Genomic DNA, 24524 nt, shown 5'->3' on the forward strand with positions numbered 1-24524 from the left:
GTAGGGTAGGGAGTGCTTGGGAGTGGGGGAAAGAAACCAAACCAAACAATATTTTATCACACACACTCAACAACAGAACGTAAGCTCCTCAAAGGCAGAGAGGGAACACTGTTTAGTCTAGCACAGTAACTGGCAAACAGTAGGTACACTTAGTAAATGTTTCTTGATTGATCTGATTGCTTGAAGCAGCCAGGACACAGAAAGAGGCCATTAATTCTGAGTTTCTGTTTTCTCTGTGAAGGAGAATGATCTTTGGACTCGAAAAGAAAGAATTTCTAAAAAGCAAACAGAAGTTGATAGTCCCTAAACTAAGGACATGGCAAGGAATTGTCCTTTGTGAGCCTCCGTCACCTGTTCCAGATGAGCTCAACACCCCAGGATTGGGCAACACTGAGAGGTCCTGGTGTGTCTGTTGGATAAGCTATTCATGAACAGATATGGGAGGATGGGAGAAGTGCCCAGGAATGAAGATGGGCACATCTATATTCCTGGTTTTCACAAATGGGAAGACAATGGAATCCACAAATTACAGATTTGTGAGTTTTGACTCTAATTCCTGGTAAATTTCGAGAACATTATTAAAGAGATGGTTCTAGAGAAGGAAGAAGTGATCACAGCATGCTTCAACAATAACAGCCAATAATGGCAGGACAGGCTGATCATTGAACTCGGACCCAGAAACACTTGAGCTCAAAACCTATGTCTGCCTTTTGCTAGCTGTGGAAACCCTAGGCAAGTCACTTAACCTCTAAGACTCAGTGTCTTCATTCATAAAAATATAGAGTAATGCCACTTGTAGTGCCTACCACATAGGACTGTTGTTATGAGGCTCAAATTAGATAATGTGTATAAAGCTTATTATAGATGTCAGCTATCATTTCCTTTCTTGAAAAGGTTACTAAGGTAGAACTGGAAATGCTCTAAGTAGAGCTTACTTGGATTTTAACAAATCATTTGGTAAAGTCTCCTCTGATATTTTAAAAGGATGCCTTTATTTTTTTTCAGTTACATGTAAAGCAATTTAAAACGTTCATTTTTTAAAATAATTTTTGAGTTCCAAATTCTATCTCTTCTTTCTTTCCTGTTCTCTTCCTTGAGAGGGAAAAACACTTTGATAGATAGTACCTGTGCAGCCATGCAAAACATTTCCATACTAGCTATGTTGAAGAAGAGAACACAGACCAAAAAAACAAAAACAAAACAAAAACCAAACAACCCAAAAAACAAAACACCAAAATAAACAAACAAGAAAAAGAAAGTTAAAAAAAGTATGCTTTGATCTGCATTCAGACTCCTTCAGTTCTTTCTCTGGGGGTGGATATCATTTTTCATCGTAAGTCCTTCAGAACTGTTTTGTTGAGAATAGCCAAGTCATTCACAGTTAATCATCATACAGTATTGCTGTTACCGTGTAGCATATTCTCCTGGTTCTGCTCACTTCACTTTGCATCAGTTCATAGAAGTCTTGCCATGTTTTTCTGAAACCATCCTGCTCGTTATTTCTTATGGCACAATAGTATTCCATCACAAACATATACTTTTCCTCTGTTATTCTTGTAAAAAGATGGGGAGATGGGGGCTGGAAATGAATACCACGAGATGGATTCAGACCCCCAAAATAGTTATTAAAGACTGCATGTCAACTTGAGAAATGACAATTCTTCACACACAGCTCTTGGGGAGCTCTGAAGAGGAACAATAAATCAGATACTCCCTTTTTTTCCTAGGTCTAACTAAATGTTCACAAATTGAGTTCCTCTAAATAAATGAGGGTTCTGAGGTACCTGGAGAAAACCAATGGAGCCCTTAAGGATAGAGTATCAGAAACTAGTGAGCATTTATGGCCCCTAGGATTAAATTCTTAGAACTTTTAGAACTTAAGCATTTATGGTGGTAAAATGGTCTGCTTTTTTTCAAGGGGGTGAGGTACTATGAAGATGGTTGTCAGGTTTTGTAAAGTACCCTGAGCTCCTTGGAGGAAAAGTGCTAAATAAATGTAAAAACACTGTCAACTGCAGCCCAAACTTGGGCCAGGACATCTGAGTGGAAAAGAGTTGTTCAAGTAAGATTGTAGGGTCAATCTGGCTCACTACTCCAAAATTTGGTTGGTTTGAGGCCAGCTGCATAGGCAGCCACCCACTTTTGTAAGATGGTAAAAAGGTCTGGAAAAGACCCTGGAGACCACCTGGTACAACATAAAGGTACTAGAGAGAAGGAGTGGTGGGAAGTAAATCATCAGCCTTATAAAGAGCTGTCAGTGATCTTCTGCTTAGAGACTGTTTAGTACAACCCCATCAATTTCTGGAGGTGGAGAAGGCCCACAGTGACTCAGTATCTTGCCTAAGGTAGCAAAAGCTTGTATTCCAACCCAGACCTTCCAATCTCAAATCAATCCACTGTTCTGTTTACTACACTATGACAGCTTCTGAAGAGACTTGGATTCTGGTCATAGCTCTGTAGCTGACCAGTGGTGTGAGAGCTCTGTTAAGTTACCTCCTCTCTGGGTCTCAATTTCCCTAAATGCAAAAAGAGGGAGGCTGCACCATCTATATTGACTGATGTGATGTCAGTAGCATCTCCCTTCCTGACACGTCAGGAGCACTGCCAAAACATTTTACATACACATATACACGTGTGGAAGCAACAACTTTCTCAGGGTGGAAGGCAGCAAGATTCCCCTCTACCAGCGTGAGCAGGCACCCTCTCATTCACAGGACATACCTCTGCTTTCTACCCTACAAAAAGCCAGTTTTTCAGGTCTCCTGTTGCACAAAAGCCGGATGTCTTGATGTTGAGTCAGACCCAAAGGTGCCCAACCAATTCAGCTTTTCACAGTCATCTCAGTAGAACAGATTGACACAGAGAGGGAAGTATCAAGTGGAGTTGAACCCAATTCCCCGATCTTTTCCCAGTCTGGTTACCAATCCCTAATCAAAGGGGATTCTCCAACAAACCCTTCCAATAGGATACTCCTAAAAAAGTTTAGGCAGTTCCTAAGCATAAAAAAAAAAAAAAAAAAAAAAAAACCCCAAACCCTAAACAAATGGGTATCTCTTCCATCCTCAGGCAGGTCAATCCTGCTATGAAGCAGGTGAAGGTCAGCTGGCTGAGCACCCTACCAGCCCTAAGGAAACGGTAGGGCCAGGAGAATTTCCTCACGTGTTTCCAATGTGTTTTATGCATTTTATTGCTCATCTGCCATGCAGATCAAAAGCACTGGAGCAAGTCCAACTATTTCACACAGAATCTCACACTCCAGGCTGGCTGCAGCCCCAAAGCCTTCGCTTCTTCACTTGAAATACTGCCCAGTGTTATTTTGGGATGTGACCTGATAGAGGAAGCCCACAGGGACTCCGAGACGATAACCGTTCCAGCTGTGATTGGCTGCCTGGCCCCAGCAAATGCCAGCGTGGGTTTGTCAGCCTTTACTGACAAGCAGGGACTACTCAGGAGCTAACACCTTCTCTTAACACCACAACAAAACCATGCCTGAAATCACACGGCCCATCCTTCACGTGGGGAGGGGCTACAAGTTCTGGCACCAGCTGGATGAATTGGCTTTCAAGACAAGATGATGCGAAAGACTCCGTTTAGAAGGTAGGGGAAACCTCTCCTCTGCAGACTGGATACAGTTGGGGACATCAATACATCTTTCTGACCCCTTAGGTGATATGAACCAGTAGGACTAGAGACTAGGCTAAAGAAAAATGCAGGGCTTTTCCCCAAGTCTCTAGAAACAAAGCTTTCACAAGACTCCAACTCTACCACCCCATGGCATTCTCTCATCCTTCAGGTATAAAGTATTTTTGCTTCAATTCATTAACTTCCTGAATTCTTCCATGTGTTGCCACATAAACAACTGCTGGAAGGCGTGAATACTCCTCTCATACTCTCTCTGCAAGTCAAACAACCCCCCCCCCCCCCCAAACCCTAGCACCTGAGAACAAGCAGGAATCTCCAAGTACATTCTGACTTGATCACAGGTGTAGAAGAAATCTGCCAAAGTCTCTTTCATTCCAGTCCAAAACATTAAGAATCAGGTTAGGCAGTAATTTCTACACTAGTGAACATGGAGAAAGCCCTGAGGGACAAAGAGTGATTGGAAAATCGGACCCCTGAAAGAAGGCTCAGGGAGGAAGGTGACAGACATAACTGACATGAAGCAGAAAGGAAGCAGAGACAAGCAGGCTGCCTAGACGAAGAAAACATGAGTCTAAGCTGGCGAGGGGAGCTCCATGTGAAAGGAAGACGGCACCTGGCTTTTGTTTTCCTCTGTGCATACATCCAAAAGTCCATTATTTTATTGTTGAGAGCACTCTCTCCAACGGTACAGCATCCAAGGGAGCACTCATGCATTTCTGTGGCCAAAAACTTTGTCATCAAAGTCAGCCTTCTAGGAGCTAGCCCCTAAATTCAACCAGGCTAGGCCTTCGATAAATGTCAGGACCATAGTCAGAGCCTTTCCTGCTTAGTAGGAGCTTTTCATAAATGAGGAAAACTGAAGCCAAGAGAGGCTGTGAAAAAGAGGAAAGTGGGAGAGAAGTAGGTACTGAACATCTTCTGACTCCAAATACAGTGTTTTCCCCCTATGATTGCTGATAGTTGGTACAGCCTTCAGGAATGCAAAGTTATTTCCACATCACTAGATAGGTGCTTAATAAATGTAGGCTGAAATGAATTAGACTGCAGTAGTAAATATTTATGTCAACTACAAGAAAACATTTGGTAGACAATGGAGTGGTTCATCAAACCTTCCTGAGGAATGAACCACACACACACACACACACACATGCGTACACACATAAATATATACACATACAAACAAATATACATACACACACGTACTATCTATATATTTTGGGAATCTAGAGAATTCTACTGACCTGAGTGTGGTCAACACAAGATGAAAGCTTGCTGGATCTGAAATGCCATCTGCAAATATTTACATGCTTGTTGTATGACATCTTCCCCACCCCATGGTCACAGTTCTTTGGGTCTCAGTTTCTTCTTCTGTAAAATCAAACTAATAAAACCTGTAATATCTACCTCCCTCCAAAGGTTGTTGTGAGGAGTGTAAGAACAGGCATGTAAAGCACATGAAAGAGAAGTGTCAGCTGTCACTAGGTTTATCGTATCATCAGTACTCCTTAAATTTAGGCTTGAGAGCAACTGAGGCTCAAAAGCCTTTCTTTCTAAGAGTGGTTTGAGCACGCTCCAGACTGGAATGGGCTCAAGAGCTTTTCTGCCATTGTACTGTTGCACCAAGTGGTGAGTGGTTTATTCCAACCCCTAATCAGCCACTGTCCATGCCCTAGAAACCGATCCTATGGCCTAGTCTGAAATTCCAGGGATACTGCCAGTCCAGATGATTGGCTTTCCTCTCCTTCCTGGAGGCTGCACCTCTAGGTGAAAATGTTAACGCACGCTAATGAGATGGCCAGCACTCATGTGTGCTTGTCTGAGGCCAACCCTGGTCACTGGCACGATCCTACCCTGGATTACATGTATTGCCTGGGAAGGGAAGCAATTTCTAAAAGACATATCTCAGTGAACTGCCTGCCTCCTAATCCCAATCCCTAAAAACTTTCCAGCAACCTCACTTGTATCTAAGAAATGGCACAGGACAAGACCACTAAATGCCCTCCTCTTTTCTTCTGTACTAGACTGTCTGTGTGTAGGCTAAGGGGATCATTGTTCCTGGCACCATTTGGTCACCTAATGAAGGCCCAGAGGTTGGAGGTTTGAATCTTGTTCCTAGGGTGCTTCAAGGGCATGAAGACAAAGTCAGGGGAGGGGGGGCTTCAACAAGCTCTAAAAGCTCAAAGTCATTGCTCTACAGACTGATTTGGGAAAACTGAGGTCCACCCCAGGCCCACTTTCCAGGAATCATATTAATAAAATTCATAAAATTTTTTCATAAAAAGAATGGATGGATAGAAAAATCAAAGAACAAGGGAAGTACCTTTCATCTCTTTGAAGTGTAGAGTGTCTTACTTTCCTGCCCCCATTTGGCCTGGAATCTGAGCCCTAGCAGCTCTGGACAGAAGAGAAGGGGTCAGTACCTCTGCTAGGGAAAAGGGGTGCACCTTTGGAGATCACAACAGAAATTCCAGTTCTAAGATCAAGCTACTCCAAACCATCATGTCAAAGGAAAAATATCCCCATCGTTCAAAGTTAGTCTATGTTTCCAGCTAGTCTATAAAACTAGCAGGACTCAAGAGGAGACTGGGCAGAGAGTGGAGAGCTCCTTTCTTCACTACCACATACATTTCTCTTTTCCTTCATGTGCTCACATTCAAGAAAGGAACTTTACTAAGTTCAACCTCCTAATTTTACAGATGGGGCAGTTGGTAGTACAGTGGGTAAAGTGCTGAGTCTGTAGTCAGGAAGAACTGAGTTCAAATCTAGCCTCAGACACTGCCTAGCTTGGTGACCCTGGGCAAGTCACTTCACCTGTCTGCCTCAATTTCCTCAATTGTAAAATAATAATAAAAACAGTACCCAACTCCCAGGATTGTTTTGAGTATTAAAGGAAATAATAATTTTAAAGCACTTAGCACAGTGCCTGGCGCATAGCAAGAACTCTATATAAAAGCTAATTTTTAATTCTAGATGAGGCAACTGAGGTAGGTCTATAGAGGATAAGTGACCAGGCCGAGGTCAAGAAGGCACTAAATTAAGTAGCTGATTCAGGATGTGAACCTTGGTCTGGTTCATCTCTAAAGCTCTCAGTAGGATCAGTAATACTAATTTGACTGCCTTGAGCAGCCCCACCACACCCCGCTCCAAAGCTCCAGAAGTTCCAGAAGTTCCTGGGGTCAAAAAGCATCATCAGACAACAGCCACCTGATCACACCTGATCTACTCTACTCGTCCCTCTCTTTACCAGACACCTGACCCCCAACCTACTCAGCCTTCATCCAGAGCTCATCCTCTTCCTCTAGAATTACTTCTACATTTTCATTGTTAACTCCTCTTTCAGGCTCGATCTTGGTCAACTTAAAGGACAGAATATAATTGAGGATACTTCCCTAGCTTGTAGGTAGCATGATTATTTTTTTAAATAAAGAAAAACATTTCTATAAATCTCATTTTCAGTTTGTCTGGCTAGATCTTAAACTTCTAGGCCTTTGGATAGCTTAGTAACAGAATACGCAAATACCAAACCTAGCATAATTTCATTTTTAAAAGGAAGGTTATGCTTGGGGGCGGGGGGAGTTTAGTTTCATCAACCCCCCCAATCCCACTCCCCCACATACACACACATTTCTGCCACAACTCAAGAATATGAGGTAGAGGCAAGAGTCAGGCTAAGCCTTCCCACTCCCCAGGGTCATGCTCCAGCCAAGAGACAACAATAGAAGCCCATGAGCAGCACAGCTCTCTCCAAATACAATCAAGTCGGCCAATTTCTCTGACCCAGGAGCATTATTGTGGGTGTGGAGCTGATTGCTTAGAGAAGTACTACATGAGGACTTAAAAGTTAATGCTTTTGAGAGTGAGGGTCAAAGAATATAACTACTAGAAGATATATTAGAACCAAAAGAAAATTTAGAGATCTTACAAAGGAATACTTTTTCTCTGCCAAGTACTGTCTCTCTTGAGTCTATGAAAATACAGAAATAAAGCTTTTTAACTGACGACTTTAGTTGAATCGCACCATTGTGGACAGCAGATTTTTCCTTCCTTCAACCTTTCTCCCTTCCTTCCTACCCCTGAGATGTCAACACTCTCCAATCCTACCAACTTAGGCAATTATACCCATTGGGTCCTGGAAGTCAGTGCTCACGTTTAAGGCTGAAAAGCTCAACCTTCCAGATGGGTTTTAGACATATTGGTAGAAGCCATTGGTTCTAACTGCAGTGCAGGGAAGGAGCATTTGGAAAGGAGGCTGCTGGGAGGCGGAGCTCCATGTCACAGGAGGAATTTCAATCTAATTGCAAAAATACAAGAACCTGCTGTTCTAATCTACCCCTGCACATCTTCCGAGATGGGTCTGGTCTTTTGGATGAAGGTTGGGCATGGGACAGAGGTGGTTAGAAAGGGAGAAGAAAGGCGTGGGGCTGACTACATTCCTGCAAACAGCCAGCTTCGCTGCTGCAGCAGCCATTGATTTTTCATAGGTCGATATTCCGCTCCCACAGATCTGCTCAGCGGGAGCTTTAATCACATCTAGTGCCTCTGCTCAACATCTCCCCTCCTTCCCCCTCCCCAAACCAATAAAACACGAACACCAAACACAATCATGCAGGTTGGCAATGGCCAGTCTCGCGTTGGCTGCCACATGGCGAGGAGGAGACAGAGCTGGAGGCGGCTGCCAAGAGGGCAACTGAAGGGACACCCCTCCACCCCATGCCAGGTATGCTTGGTTAGCCCTGTGTGGGCTCCTGGGGAAAGGGGCCTATCCCCTACGCTGTAGCCATTTATACTGGGTCATCGTCCTAGAACACCTCCTCCTTGAAAACACACTTTCTAGCCTCTTTCTGTTCTACCTTAAGGTTTCCCATTGTTCGCCAGCAACAATTTCCTCCCTATGTCAGAAAACCACATCATGACCCCAAATGGACAGCACCCTCAAGGCTCATGCCTTCAAAAACAGTCTTAAATCTCTACGTAATAAAATGGGTCACAGCTAGGCCAGAGAGTGAGTGAGCATCTTCAACAGCAAATATTTATAGAGCAAGGTTTTTCCCAAGTCCCGGCAGGAAGAAAGCAAGGGAAGGTTATGTCAAACTAGACAGGACTCTACCACTGTCTCTCTGAAGACTAGGCTGCATGTTCCAACTCAGGCATCACCAACCTCTTTAACCCAATGGCGTTAGATAGACCCTTGCAAACTGGTGGCCAGTCAGGGCATAGGCAGAGAGGAAGGAAAAGTGGCCAGAAAGAAAGAGGAGAGGGTACAGAAAGAAAAAAAAAAACAAATGCTAGTGTTGAAAGAAATGGAGAGAGATAAACATTTGTGGCAGGGGCATGGTGGAGACACGCAGTTGGAAGCAGTGGACAGAACACTGGGCCTGGAGTCAGGAAGACTTCAGTCACCTACAACTGGGTGACCCTGGGCAAGTCACTTGCCCTCCTGGTGTCCCAATTTTCATATGTGTAAAATGGGGCCAAAAACAGTATGAACTCCGCAGGGTTGTTTTGAGGATCAGATGAAATACTATTTGTAAAGCACCTAGCACAGGGCTCAGCACACACTAGGTGCTATATAGAGTATTCCCCTTTGGAGACACTCAAAAGGGACCAGTGTCACAGGCCACACTGCTAACTTTTACAACATATTTATAGAGGGTAAGGTTGCCCATGCTCATGTACTAGCAACAGATTTTGGCTTTATTTGATCATCCCTGAGGGTACTTCCTAGCACCCAACTCACGCTCTGGAAGTAAAGGTACCAGGGGACATGGTTGGCATAATGGCTGCTCTAGGGAAAAGTGCCCGCTAGAGTGGTTCAACTATCAGCAACCCTCATACCACAGCACAATCCCACATGGGCCCCGAGTGAAGTTTTGCAAGAAACAGAGGAGTAAAGCGATGGTCTACAGCTCGCTGGGATGACAAGCACCCCTGAAAGCCCACTGGGACCATGACAGAACCACCTGCTGGGGCCTTGTAGGCAGGTCTCTCCATCTCAGTGCCAACCCAGAGCTCATGGGAGAGTGGGAAAGCGAAGGTTTGTATGTGTTCTCTAAGGAAGGTGACTCCGTCCCTCTCTCTTCTTCCTGATGGTCATTCAGGTGGAAATGATATGAACTTGGATTTATTTTAGAGAGGAGAAGGAAGGGGGAAAACCCCCTTCCCAACCCAGCAGTGATCCGTTTTCCCACCTCAGTGCTGGTTTGGGGGCACAGATCCCTCCTGACTCTCATTCCCAAGCCTCCATGCACATACTCTCGCCATCTGTGGGACATGAGCTCCTCCTGGCTGTACCGGGAAGGGAGGGGAGGGAGACGGAGGAGCACAGCATTCAGCTCAGGCTCTAGGAGCGTTTGCATCATCTCAGACAATTATTACATCACAATGCCATTCTAGAGAGGGAGGGTGGAAAATGAGTGGAGGAGGAAGGAGTCAGAGAAGAAATAGCTCATCGCAGGCTTGGCCACAATACTCTTTGGAAGGACAACATACCAGCTATGTCTATAATTCCAAAAGCAAGGCAAGGGGAACATTTCTTCTTTCAGCAATCACCAGAAATAAAAACCACTGATCAAGATTTTTACTTCGATGATATCAGACATATGTAGCCATGTATATTAAAGTCAACAGTATACTTAAACGTTCCTTCTAGACCAGGCTTAAAAGGAGAACAGCTCGCCTCAATTTGGAGGAGGCAGGGAACTATCAGTCTTTTCTGTGGTGGCATCTCCATGTAAAGGGAAATAGGAAGGTCCTGTCCTACTCCCTATTGGATGGGGTGCAATCCATCCAACAAAGGCATCAATCTCAAGATACGGGCTTGGCCAAACGTCATTAGTTCTGGCACCCTCAATTATGCTGGCCATCTCAGAACATGTCAAGAGGTGAAGCTAGAGCCCGTGCTTCATTGAGGAATGGTCTTTGTCAGTGTTGTAAGAATGAGAACATCAACAAGGGAAAGGGGTGGGGGAAAGAGATTGGGGGGGAAAGGATGGCTCAGCATCTCCATGGCAACATGGCCTACTCCACATGTTTGGGAAGCTGCCTGACTGCCAGCCCCTGAGGTCAAAGGTTGCCCGAACACTCGATTACTAGAAGTCATTTCTCACTATTTTGGGAAACTCAACAGCCTCTTTAAAAGGTTTCTTCCTTCTAGAATAAAGGCCTGATTAAATATAATAATAAAATTAATCACCCACTGCTCCCTGCATCCTCTTGGGAAAGTTGGTCTGAGCCCAGCCAGTGCACCTGGAATTCTTGGGGATTCTACTGTGGCTCCTTGAAGCAGGCCCATCTGCTGCTTCGGAAGCACCCAGCAGTCCTGCTCTGAGGGACAAAGAACTCCAGAAAGAGATCATCTCGTTCCCCTAACTATCTTCTCTTCTAGGAAGGGAGTGGGCTGGAACAAACAGTGTATTCTTTCTGCAGAGCTGAGGAAGGAAGGACCTTGACATCCAAATAAACACAGCTACCATATCCACACACCTTCATTCCTCCCTTTCCTACTCTTGGCTCTTGCAGGCAGGAAGATCAAGTCAGCACATGTTCTCCCCAACCTGTGTTTCTCCAGTGGCAGGCTACAATGCAGTCTATGGAAGCACTGCCTTTTTAATTCAAAAATCAGCATAGCTCAGGTGTCCCTTGGGTTTGGGGGAGGCTTTGGGAGGAAGAACACCAAATCTCACCTTTCTGAGCCCAGGTTCCTTGTCTGTTAAAGGAAAGGGTTGGACTAGATGACCTCTAAGTCCCTTTCGGCTCAAGCTATGTTTTAAGGTCTCTTCTGAACCGTCATTTTAAGTTCTAAGGCCGATTCTAGCAGTTTCCTGTAGCAGATAAAGAGGTGAGCCTGGAGGGCATAGCTTTGCTGTCCAGCAGACTTGGGACAGGTCACACCAGGCCTGAGCTAATGCGTGGCTGTGGAGGGAGTGTGACTGTGCTGCAAGTTCACAACTGGCTTCCTTACACCAATTTCCGGATTAAACAAAGAACCACCCACTGGCCCTTTAAGGGGCTGGGGGCAAACAAAAGAACAAGGCCCAAACCAAACAGCTTCTTCCTCACAGGCACCTGTGGCCCCACCTTGGGCGAGCTCACCCCAAAGAAGCCCTCACAGCAGTGATCTCAGTCACTTTTCAAACTGAGATTGTTGCTAATAAAACAAAAGGTTTCAGTGAGAGGAATCTGAGAGACACATCCAGGCAGGAAGCCGAGCTGAGCCACCAGCGACTAGAATAGAAACAGGAAACGAGCCCTGGAACAAGCAGACAAGAATCTGCTGCGAGCACAAACGCAAACCTAAGCACCAGCAAACACGGGGGCAAGCGCAGCCTGTCTCTGGCCTTTCTTGAATCCTGAGCACTTGGCACAGTATCAGGCACACAGTAGGTGTGCCATCAGTGTTTGATAACTGACCCTCAGGTCTCACTGTCTGACCTGGCTACAGAGCCAGTGATGAGAAGAAGGCGAGGCCAGAGTACGAAGCAGTGCGCCTGTAGGGATGCGGGCTGACCCAGAAGAGGGGCGCAGAAGCTCCTTCCCAAGGCCCACTGAATACTCGCTGGGTCCACATTTAAGGGGAAGTACATGTGAGACAGCCAAACCTAAAAGAAACCAGGTCATAAGCTGGGAAGCTTGTGGAAGATAAAAGCAAAGCTGACCTGTTCAAAGACCAGACTCAAATTTAAAAAACAAACAAAAAACAAGAAGAGAAGGGAGAGGAGAGGAGAAGACACTGGGGGAAGGACAGAGACAGGAAGAGAGGGAGGGAGACCCTCAGTTTCTGCCCTCTATCAGCAATGATCTCTTCACGAGACACAGAATAAAAGACAGGAATGACAACAAACCTAGGGAAAGATTCACTTGGCTCTCCCCATCTCTAAACACTTCAAGGGAGTACCAAATACTGTAGTATCTACTTGGCCTTCCAAAAGTTTTTCTTCCTTTTATTTTAAAGGCGGTGGGGGCAGGGGGTAGATGATGGCAAATAGTGAGCAGCTCACTAAGCTGAGCAGGATCTCAGAAACCTCTCTGATAAAAGATACTACCGGTATAAGTAACTTGTCCAACAACAGGGAAACACTGAAGCTGTTCAGAGAGGCTGGGTTTTCTAACTCCAGGCCCAGAGCTTTTTCTATTATGTCACTACTATTAAAAAAAAAAAACCCTCACATTTTCACAGTATTTTATATATGTTATCTCATTTATGATCGACCCTATTTTACAGATGGGGAAATGGAAATGCAGAGTTGAGAAGTGATTTGCCTAAGGTCACAGCTGGTCAAGTTCAAAGTCAAGGATTTGAACCTGAGTCACAGAATCACTATTTAGAGATAGAAGGGCTTTTGGAGGCCACCTCGACCAGTCTCAGACTTCCCCGAGGCCTGCTCAGAGGAACAAAGACTTGAAGTGTCTTAAGCCAGGATTGGAGTCCAGGTCTTTCTGACTCCCAGATCCATTATACTGTGCTGCCTTCTCTGACTCAGAATCGAGTCTTCTTTTCAAGACACTAGGTAGTTCCTTACATCAGCCCCCATCCCCAATGCCTAAAAAAGGCAGATATGGATTTCACTAAATGTATCACCCATGAGTTCCATCTCTAATGGGGAAGAAAACACCATTACTAACAGTATTGCCCAAGCCTCTACAGAAGAATGGTGAGGGGTAAAGGTTGCCATAGCCAGATCCAAACCTCAAATATGATAAATTAATTCATTTAACAAGCATTTATTAAATGTCTGTCATGTGCAAAGTACCAGAAACATAACAAGACAAAAGAAAAAGCAGTGTCTGACCTCAGTGAGCTTATATCCTACCAGAGAAGGGTGATGGTGGTAGGGATACAATATTTACACAGAACTACTGAAAAGGTGAAGAGGAGGAGGGTAGGGGGAAAAAAAAGTCAGATGACCTAAGAACGGTAATTTAAGCCTGATTTTTAAATGTTTAAGTTATCTAGGGAGCTGGAAAAGGGTGTAGTAATGGTGGAAAAAGCCTTGGATTTGCTATTAGAGAAGACCTGGGTGTGACACTGACCATCTGGGTGACACTGAAACATCCACCCCAACTTTAGTTTCCTCACCTGTAAAATGAGGAAGTTATACCAGATGAGCTCCAAGGCCTTTCCAGCTCCAAATCCAAGCTCACTTTCTTTGTTCATTTGAGCCTCCATTAGGAGGTTGAAAAGACAAATTCTGGTTAACTCTCTAGGTTTGGAGGAAACAAAAATTATTACCAAAACTGAAGTTTGGGATTATGTAAGGACTTCCTTTACTGAAGTCCTATTTTTCTCATTTTCCACCAGTATAAAATGTAGAGGACTGATTCTCTTTCCTTGCCTGGCCCACCCTCTAACTTCTGATAGTCACAGAAGGCAGGTCTCTGGTGGCCTTTCTCTAGACCCCTGGAACACAAGCTACCTGGATCTCCAAACACCGTGGGAGGACAGGCTGTTAACTGAAACCTATGGCTAGCTCTTCCTCAGGAGGCTCGAGTGCTGGAGCACCCAGGGCAAAGCAGGCACTTGAAACTTCAATTCCCCCTTCCCAAAAGCAATCCTACCTCATACACTGAGAAGACAAAACCCAGTCTAAGTTCATCTCCCTCCAACACTGATCCCTTCAGTGTGTCTATCTTGGATGACCTCCTCCAATTAAAACAAACCACTACACCTGGGCCTTTGATCTCCTGCTGAGCTCTGGCTCCACATTATCCTCTGCTTCTTCTGCACTTTCAATATTTCCCCCTTCACTGGCTTCTTCCCCTGTTTGGGAATTCCATATCTGGGGGTGGGGGAAACCCAACCAAACTTCTGACTGACCTTAGTGCTCCCCCTACCTATCCTCTCTTCTTCTCCCTATCAAACTTTTCATAGAAGTGATTAATAACTATTAATGTCACTTCTTCACCCCCCCAATGTCTTCACTGCCCTTTATAATCAAGCTTCTATCTACCACTTTACTGAAATTACTCTCTTAAGAAGACTCCCCAATGACCTGCTTCTTGCCAAATCCAATAACCCATCCTCAACTCACTCTTCAAGATAAAATAAAGTATTTGTTATTTTTGGCTGTCACGCCATCCATCCACACACAATCCTCCTTTGGTTTTAGAGACATCATATTCTGGTGATTTCTCCACAACTGATACAATCTACCTCTGTTATCTCTCTTTTCCTTTTCTTTCTTCTATCCTGTGAATTCCCAAGGCTCCACCCTAGCCCTCTCCTTCTCTCTCCCCTCACTAAACAATTCACCCATTTTCTCATAGTTTCAACCATCACTTTTAACGTAGAAGACTCAAATATTTGTATTCCTGATCAGGAAACATTGGAGTTGGAAGGTATCTCAGAGGTTTAGTTCAACTCTTAGACAGAATCTCTTCTATAACATTTAACAATGTAGCATTGAGTTTCAAGACCTCCAGTGAGAGGAAGCTCACTAACACCAATTTTCCTTAGACCAACAAGCTTAGATCTATCTGACCCTTCTTCCCACCACTGCTAGTCTGATGGCCTCTGAGGCATAGCAAAACAAGGTAATCTCTCTTCCATATGACAGCTATTCAAATACTTCTAAGCAACTACCATCATTACCACCCTTCACTCCTCTCTTCTCTAGGCTAAATAAATACCTAAAAGTCCCTTCAAATGACCTCCTTATATAGCATGATATCAAGGCTTTCCATCAGCCTGGCTGCCCTCTTTTGGGCACTCTTCAACTAATCAATGTCTTTTTTAACCATGGTGTACAGACCTAAACACAGTTCTCTAAGCTGTAGTCTGATTATGGTTACAGTCTATATCTGGACCATCCTCCTAGCCCTAGGAGTTAGGCATCTCAGGCTGACGTCCAATTAGCCTTTGTGTCTGCCATTTCACACCGTTGACTCATATGGAGCTTGCCATCTATTAAAATTCCTAAATCTTTTTCAGACAAAGTGTATATAGATAGCTACGCCTTCTCTATTTTATACCTGCTCTGTTGATCCTTTGAATTCAAGTAGAAGACTTTCCATTTGTCCTTATTAGCAACGAGAGCTGACATTTATGCAACATTACAGTTTTCCAAACTTTTTACTGACATTAGCTCACTTGATCCAACAACGCTTGGAAATAAATCCTACAGTCATTATTATCCCCATTTTATAGGTGAGGAAACAGGTTCAGAGAAGCTTGCCTTTGGTCACAGAGATAGTAAGCAGAAGATAAATTCGAACTCAAGTCTTTTTTGGGTCCACATTCAGTGCCCTGTTAAATTTTACCTTATTAGACTTGGCCTAACATGCTGCCTGCTTAGATAGTTTTGGAACTTGACTCTGGCATCCAACCTGTTAAACGCTAACTCTACCAGCTTTCTGTCATCTGTAAATTTGAAAAGCATGCCATTTATGCTACTATCCAAGTCAGAATGTTAAGAAGCGCAGAACCAAGGACATATCTCTGGAGTATTCCACTGGAAACCTCCTTCTAAGTTGACACCAAACCATTAATAACCACTCTTTCAGTCCAAATATTCTACCAGTCTAGTAATTCTGTCAAAAAATGGGGGGGGGGGGAAGTACCATGTCTACAACTACATTTTCATTTTAGATGCAGCATGGCCCAGTAAAAATGCAATGAGTTTGAAGCCAGGGTCAGAGGACAGGGGTGGAAACCCCAGCTCTGCTATATACTACTGGGAGATCTTGGGCAATTTACGTGGCTTCTGAACCCATTTCCTCATCTACAGAAGAAGTTGGACCAGATTTTCTCTACAGGTCCTGTCAAGCTATAAATTCTATAGTTCTGCTAGCACTTCAAACAATGTAAATCCCACTTTAAAGGTGTCTTTCCCCTAAACTAATTTCTCCATTCTGAATTCTTGATTTCTCTCAGAAGTATAAGTATTCTCTCAAACACCAGGGCTTAAAAACCTTAGGAATCCTGAGTCGCCACTACTCTTATCTATCCAATCTTAGTTTGATGGATCTTTGAGGTCAAGGATTATAATTTCTTCATTTGTGTATGCTAGTCAGTGTTAAGCATATAGCAGACATTTAAATGCTTGCTGAATGATACTGGATGCCAGTTCTTTAGGTAAAAATATTTCAATGTAAGACCTTACTCAAAGAGCTAACATTTCCCTAGCCTGTCCAACAAAGACATACAAAGTTCCTTATCAATTACAAGAAAGAACAAGGTAAAATGCTATTTTTGTAAAGTAAATGACTGACCACTAATCAATCCTTTTTTCTTGGGGTCATTGCCAAGTGGAAAAAGAAAAATTCAATCCTACTAAAATTGGTTGGGGGCTCATCCTATTTAAAAAATCTTTTATCAGTTTGGTAACTCAACTAAGTTGTCCAAATATTAGGTATGTAATTACTCTTTTGCTAGTAAGACTCTTCCCAACTTAGTGTGGGAAAGTCCAAACCATTCCTTTAATACACAAAGTTTTTGTTGCTGCTTTTAATTGGGGGGAAAAGGAAGGAGATATTATTCAGGTAATGTCTGAGCAAAATCATATAAAAAATCCCTCTAATATCTATGATAGTCAAGGTCAGAGACAATATTGTTAATCGAAGTGAGTAAACAGATATTAAATTGTCTAAGGACAACATCTCTTAGAAATGCAGATAATCCAAAAAACTCATTTCGTCTCTTTAAAATTCTAGACAATGAGCAAGAAAACCTTTGAATTTCACTTCCCTTCTTGTTTCTATCCTCAGGCTTTGGGAGATGGGTACTAGCAAGGAGCTCACAAGAAAAGCTGAACGCACAGGAGCTGGCAGGCTTGGATGAGTCCTGGAATAAATCAAACCTAGTCATCTTTTAGAGTAGATGCTGAAGAAAGAGGATGGACTTTAAAGGGGATTCCCAGAGCGGTACAACAAATCAAGGTTTCAAAGATGAATAACCTTGTTTGTATGTTGTTCCAAGGACCAGAGGGATAAAAAACAAATTCAACCAACAAGATGTCAATAACCCACATCCCAGCCGGCTCTCCAGCTCCACCCCCCCCATACCCCGCCTCACCCCCAACGTGGTTTCTACCACAAAACAGAGACCCATTTGGATCTATCTGTGAGAAGCCTGACCCTTGGGAACATTCATTCCCTTGGGCTGATCTCCCTAGTGTACAGCCTTTCCTTAGCTCCAAGAGGGGGCTAACACCTTAGTTTCTGTGGATAAAAACAGGAAGCTTATTGTTAGGTCATTTTTACCAGGACCCTAAAACCCATCTCAACAGATGCTGTTTTGGTGCTGAGGTCCCCAGTAGGCACTGAAGCCGTTTAATTTTAAGATGGAATATAAAAAATGACCTGGAGCAAGAAAGTAACCTACAGAGACTCTGGAAAGGAAAAAAAAACCTGCAACATTTTAAAGAGAGCATTAAGTTTGAGTTCTTTTCATTAAAACAACAACAAAAACCATCTTGTCAGGCAAGACTTATGGATACACCTCAAATAATGAGCACGTTGCCACATACATTTCTGACTAAATCAGAGTAACACACATCCTATAAAATTCAGCAAAGAGAAAGTTTAGGATTGAGACAGATTAACTGGAAGAAAAGGACTGGCCACTCTGCTCTTAGATACCTACTATTAGTATCACGTTAGTCCTCATAGCAGGCAATATCAGAAAGGAACTCTATTCTCTAGTATCTTTTTTCCATGCTGGAAAGACCATATGTAAACTCTGGGCTATTCCAGGGGAATCAGGCCTTTCTGCCTCCACTCTGGTTCTGTTATCATCTCCAAATGAAGCCAGCTAAGTCTTTATACTGTTTTCTGTATAAAGTCAGTCTCACAACCATCCACTAAACACTCTTAGAAAAGCAATTTCTTCTTCATCAAAGTAACTGACAAAGACTTCAAACTCCACTCAAAAAAAGTCTCAAGCAAACATGAAGGTCACTTATCTGGAAAACACTCTTAGATGTAGAGTTGAACAGTTTTGAAACTTAAGTGAAACAGAATTTGCAATTAAGGGTCGATTCCCCAATACCTGACTTCCAACTCTATTTTACTTCTATCTCTTAGACATTCACTTAAGAAACACATCAAGATTTTAGAGCTGGATGAGACCTTGGCAATCTTCTACAGATCCAAGACTACAGACTCTCAGGCCATCTAATCCAATCTGTGTCTAAACAGATGTCTGGTTCACAAATCCCTCACCATACAAAGAAGGAGATGGAGGATCTAAGCGTGGCAAGTAGTCAACCCATATCCAGGCTCCCTAGTGATCCATAGCACAGGGCCCTATCTCCACTTATACTATGGTGGCTGCCTTTCTGGCCCACTTATCAAGGCAATCTAACAAAGTTCCAGAATAGGCAGAAAATTTTACTACTGTTTTCATTATGTGTCAATGAGATAAGTTATGAAAACAAAGGCTAACAACAATCTTGAGGCCTCCACTGGGTTCTTTTTTATACACACGCACCCTACAGATTATTTATCTGCTGAAGGTAAAGCTCCCATCAAACTGGCTCCAAAGTTCGGGACATTCACATCTACAGTCATAACTGCTTTTCAGCAAGTCTCTTTGAAAGATTCTTTGCCTTAGTCAGAGACCCACTAGACCCACTACCACAGAACCACAACACCACACTTTGTGGAATAAAAATGGATTTCAATGACAAAAAACTAACACTGTTCAAGCATCTACAATGTACAAGGCACTGTGGATGATGCCAATGAGGCCTACAGAAAGGGCCAATGACAACTGCAGAAACACAGGAAACACAAACTCTGAAATGAAGGAATAAATTCTTGGGGTGAGTCAGGAGTACTCAAGGTGAAAATAAAAAAGACATCTGAAGTCACCAGCCATAATGATCTCTTAAAAGCCAATGAGAAATCGATTCTAGCTCCATCTCAGAAGGATGAGTGAATATATACTGTTCTAGGTTCCTATTTCCAATATATCCCAAAGAATTTTCCCTGGCCTAACTTTAGTCTTTATCAGTAGTAGTCACAAACAAAATGTTTCTTTCTCCAACAGTTTAATGTCTATATTAAAAAGAGTCTCCTGTCCAAGCAAGAGGATCTCATAACTTAGGAAAGGACTTGGGGGGGCTCGACAGCAAAATTAAGTTTATAAGTGGCTAGCGCAACAACAAATTCAAATGGGGAAGGTTTTCTGCTCCTAGAGAATTCTATCTGAGTCAAAAAGGAGTGAGAGCAGGGCTTGTAATCTTTTTTGTGTGTGTCCTGGGCCCCTTTAGCAATGTGTTGAAACCTATGAAGTCCTTCTCAGAATAATAATGATTTTAAATGCCATATATATAGACAGACAGATGTAGCTATATAAGACTACAGAGGAATTTCCAATTATATTGAAATATATTTATCAAAAATTTTTAAACCAAATTCATATACTCCTGGTTAAGAACCCCTGAGTTAGAGGATATTCATTCCTTAACCTGAATGCTATGGTATAAGGCAAGCAAGAAAGACTGAAGGAATAAAGACTCAAAAGTGTTATTTACTACTCAGGGAAGGCTAGAAGCTAAGGACAGACATCCCAGTTACTTGCAGGATCCTGAACCAAGGAGAAGCAAACATTTCTAGCCTCACGCACATGTACAAAGCTGGGGAATAGGAGGAAAAAGAGATTTCTTGAAGGAACCAGGATAATCTGAGGTCTGATGTGTACTACTCTCATTTAGACTCACTATCCACTTACCAAATGGTTTTTCTTATCTTCACCAAGCAAGATGACAGAGCTAGGATCTGTGAGATCCTACCTAACTTAAGCTTTGAGATTCATGGGACAACTCTTTTGAAGAGACTGTCATGATAAATATCCTCATGAGATTATATACATTTGCTCATAGACAAGCATGAATTGAGGCCCGACTATGTACACAGCATCTTATTAAAGCAGGCATATAACCTGGGCAAGGAGGAAGAATCTCTATCCAATCATGCTCAAACTGACAATGAATTAAAACTTTGATCCTGCTCCTTAGCTAAAGACTGAAGTAGACCCCAATCCATGAGGGCAAGAAAACTGGAATTTTTCTCAACTGGGAAAGAAAATGATGAATGTAAAAAGGCCCATTTCTAGCTTATCATTACTGGAGCTGGTGTCTGCTGTGTCTGCCACGTCTGCAGCAGCCCCAGGGCAAGGACCAAGAACAAAGGCACAACATTTCAGCACCACAAAGTCCAGGCCCTGGGCAGCAAGAGACTGGGAGGAACATTTCCTAAGATTAGTAAGTGAGTGTGGGCATATCAGTGCTCACGCACAAGCGCAAACACACACGCACACACACACACACTCACTCACTCTCTCTCTCCCTCAAAGCTTTCTCCATTCATTCACTTAATTGAAAGTCACCATCACCACAAAAGTTCATATACTCCTGGATTCCTGATCCAGAAAAAGAAAAAAAAGACCATTTCCAGCTTCCTCCCAGACTTCCTTCAAGAGACCTCCTCTTGTCAATCTCCACACCTCTCCTTAGACATGGGATTACTTACTGGCAAGCTAGAGGGTCTTGATTGAAGACTCAGGTTCATATCTTCTTGCCCTCCTTTACTGGAAGCCATTGAAGGGGCTGAGGATGCCTGAGACCCAAATGAGTCTTGAGATAATTCCTGCAACATAAAGGCCAAAAGAAATAGGCTTTGAAATGGTTCCTATCAACCTGAGACAGTCTCCAGGAGAAGAGACTCTCTCACTTGGGGGGGAGAGGGAGCCCATAGGGAGGGAAGAATCACCTAAATGCCACAGATGGCTTCAGACAAGGCAGAGAACTAACCTGTGGCTTTGAAAGCAAAAACATCAACGGTGGGAGCAAGATTCCTTCTGATGCCATTACTGTTTATCACCACCTATACACTAAATGTGGGGCCCATTCTTTGGGGCCAAATGTGGTAATGACTAAGATGGATCTTAAGAAACATGGGAGGAAGAGAGAAATGGGAGAGGAAGGGAAGAAGGGGTGAAGGAGAAAGAAAACAAAAGTCCAATTCATCCTCAAAGGTGAAGGTTTTAGCTACCCTGAGGATGTTGAAAAGAATATGTCATGGGCTCTGAAGGCAATCCCCAAAGAGAAGTCCATGAGCACTAACAGCGGCATCACTGTCACAGGTATACACTCGCTCAAGGTGAGCATGACTAAAGGGACAAGTCATGTGAAGGTGAAAGTCCCGGTATGTTGTGGTTTGGGTTTTTTTTAATCTGCCTCATTACTTTTTATTTCTTACCTGCCTATGCCATTTTGTATCACCCTGTTTCTTCACCAGAGCTACAGGTCTTTACACAGTTAAGAAGGTTATGCTTTTATTCGTCTAATCAATCCAGTTAGCATGTTTACCTAGAGTTTAATTGGTTTTTAAGTGCACATCAGAGAACCAATTTGTATGGCAAAGTTCTGATAACGCCAAAGCTCAAGCTGTCATCTGTCACATGGTGCTCAGGTGAGGAAGAGAAGGAGCACAAAGATGAAGGTCTTACCTGGGGAGGAGGGAAGCGCTGCTGGGAATAGGCAGTTTGTTGTGGCTGCTGTGCCTGGGACTGAGGGTATGCAGACTGCTGAGAGAGAGCTGCAGAGGCTGTCTGCTGAGGTGGCTGCTGCTGGTAGGGTGACTGTGCCTGCTGTTGGGAGTAGGGGGGCTGGCTTTGGGGGTGCTGTTGTGCTGTTGACTGCTGCTGGGGATATGGAGATGGGGACTGCTGATGAGAAGGCTGGGATGGCTGCTGCGAGTAAGGAGGCTGGGATGCCTGGAGCTGTGGTGGCTGGGACTGAGGCTGCTGTGGATAGGAAGGCTGGGCATGAGGAGTCTGAGATGGTGGGGCCTGGGAATAGGGCGGCTGCTGTGGATGAGGACTTTGCTGGTTGTAATATGGACTCTGGCCCTGCTGGCCATACCCGCTGGGACCTTGCTGACCATAAGGAGGAATCTGTGTGAAAAGAGGAGATGGATTTTAGCTCAGGAGCACCTGTTTTGAATAACAAACCTACTTTAAACCACTTGTTTACTGCCAGTCAGATTCAACGAGTATGCAATTAATTTAAAGAACGAGGAGCCCAATTTTTATACATATAGAAAACAACCTTATACCCTGGTTTAACAGACTGGAAAGCCACGGATGAAGAGTGCTGACCTGGCCACTGGCTTAGTGAAGAGCTCAGAAACACTTTGGTTTTCTCCTCTATGAAGTGGACAAAGCAATCCCAAGGTCTGTCCCACCCCTCTCAAGTCACGATGATGAGTGAAAAAGAGTAGAAAGAGCCCTTCAAGCATAGCACAGCATCCCACAGGTGGAAATAATGTGAGACAAGAGCGGTTCCTAAGGCCAAGAAGACCACCTTCATCTGTGGGGTAAGGAGACTTCTCTCCAGGACGTCAAAGGCCTCTTCTCACCCTACATCTACCATCTTCCTATGAAACTCCTACATCCTCTACAATCCCGATAAAGTCAACCAATGGCTCCCTGAAGCCTTCCACTGCCTGGCAGGCAATGTAGCACCAATGCAGGATGAGGAGTCGGAGGACCTCAGTCTAATCACCCCTCTGTCACTCACACCCATTGGGCAGTCTACATACAACACACCCATAACAGGAAGGGGAAGGACTACATGACCTCTGAGACAGCCCTCCCAGCTCTGAAACTGTGACCACGACCTCCAGAAATAGCCCATTCCATTTTTAGATTGCTCTACTTGGAAATTCTTTATGTTGACAGGACCCAGTGGTTCTAATTCTGCTCTTTGGGGCTAAGTAAAATAAATGTAACCTCTCTTTTACATGATAACTTTTTGGATGTTTCAATTATACAATTCTAATTTTGTTAACAGACGTTACCAGCCTTCTCAATCTTCCCTTACTTAACTGTCCCCCTTCTAAAATGTACTGTTCTATCATGGAGAACAAATGTTCTTGATTATTTTAGTACAATAGCCTTCAGTCATAGGATTATAGGATTCAGAGTAGAGAGAGACCTTAGAAATAATCTAGTCCAGCCCAACCGATTTGAAAAGTTAGGAAACTAAGGCCCAGACAGTCACTTGTTCAAGTTCAGAGTTAACAGAACTAGAATTCAAAGGTAAGTAGTGATTCCAAATTTTGTCTTTTTTTTAAATTAAAAACTATACCATTTTACCCATCCCCATTGCAAATATACCTCAAAGGGTAGGATGTACATTTAGAGTTGATTCCCCCTATACTGGATTTATCTGATGTTGTCTCACACACATGCGCGCTCTCTCTCTTTCTCTCTCAGAAATGAGGCATGTTAATGGCCCAATGTGCCCATACACCAGGGTGATTACTCAGTCCAAAGCTGACTGGCCAACATGGATATGGCAAAGATTAGCATTTTCTTGGTCTCAGTAATACTGTGTTCCAATGAAATGAGATAATTGCCTTAAACTCCTGTTAGGCAGGTACAGTAGAGGTACTCCATGGCTTACTTGCATGGCTGTACACTATTCTCCTCAGTAGCAATGGAGATGGAGATAACCCAGTCTGTAGCTACCTGCTGTGCATAAGAGAGGCTGCCCATTGTACTCTGCGCCCGGCCTTGCATGGTCATGGGGTACCGCTGAGGAGTCTGGGATCCATATGGCTGTCCTGGGTATCCATGTCCTTGCTGTGGTCCTGATGGAGGGCCCTGCTGCTGTGAGTATGGGTTACTGCCACCATATGGCTGAGGTCTCATCTTGCCCATCTGATCCATTGGACTGGATGGCTGTAAAATAAAAAGTATTGTATTATTAATAACCTTGAACATTTAAAAAAAACATCAACCGGGGAGGCTAGGTGGCGCAGTGAGTGAGTAAAGCGCCAGCCCCAGAGTCAGGAGGACCTGGGTTCAGAACCAGCCTCAGACACTTACACACACACACACACACACACACACACACACACACACACACACACACACA

The 24524-nt window shown here is 43.6% G+C and overlaps 1 protein-coding gene across 2 annotated transcripts in view; it reads right to left on the reverse strand.

The window, feature by feature from the left end:
- Positions 1-24524, reverse strand: part of ARID1A (AT-rich interaction domain 1A) — an 88391-nt gene that overhangs the window by 23507 nt on the left and 40360 nt on the right. For both annotated transcript variants that reach the window (XM_069078391.1, XM_069078392.1), the window contains exons 2-4: positions 24116-24328; positions 22091-22537; positions 21112-21228 (exon numbers count right to left, since the gene is read on the reverse strand). In XM_069078391.1, coding sequence (XP_068934492.1) covers positions 21112-21228; positions 22091-22537; positions 24116-24328 — 777 coding nt within the window. The remainder of the gene's footprint in view (positions 1-21111; positions 21229-22090; positions 22538-24115; positions 24329-24524) is intronic.

The sequence above is a fragment of the Petaurus breviceps genome, unplaced genomic scaffold, assembly GCF_028583685.1.
Source record: "Petaurus breviceps papuanus isolate PSGF00001 unplaced genomic scaffold, PetGlider_PUasm1.0 91041, whole genome shotgun sequence".
Lineage (NCBI taxonomy): Eukaryota > Metazoa > Chordata > Mammalia > Diprotodontia > Petauridae > Petaurus > Petaurus breviceps.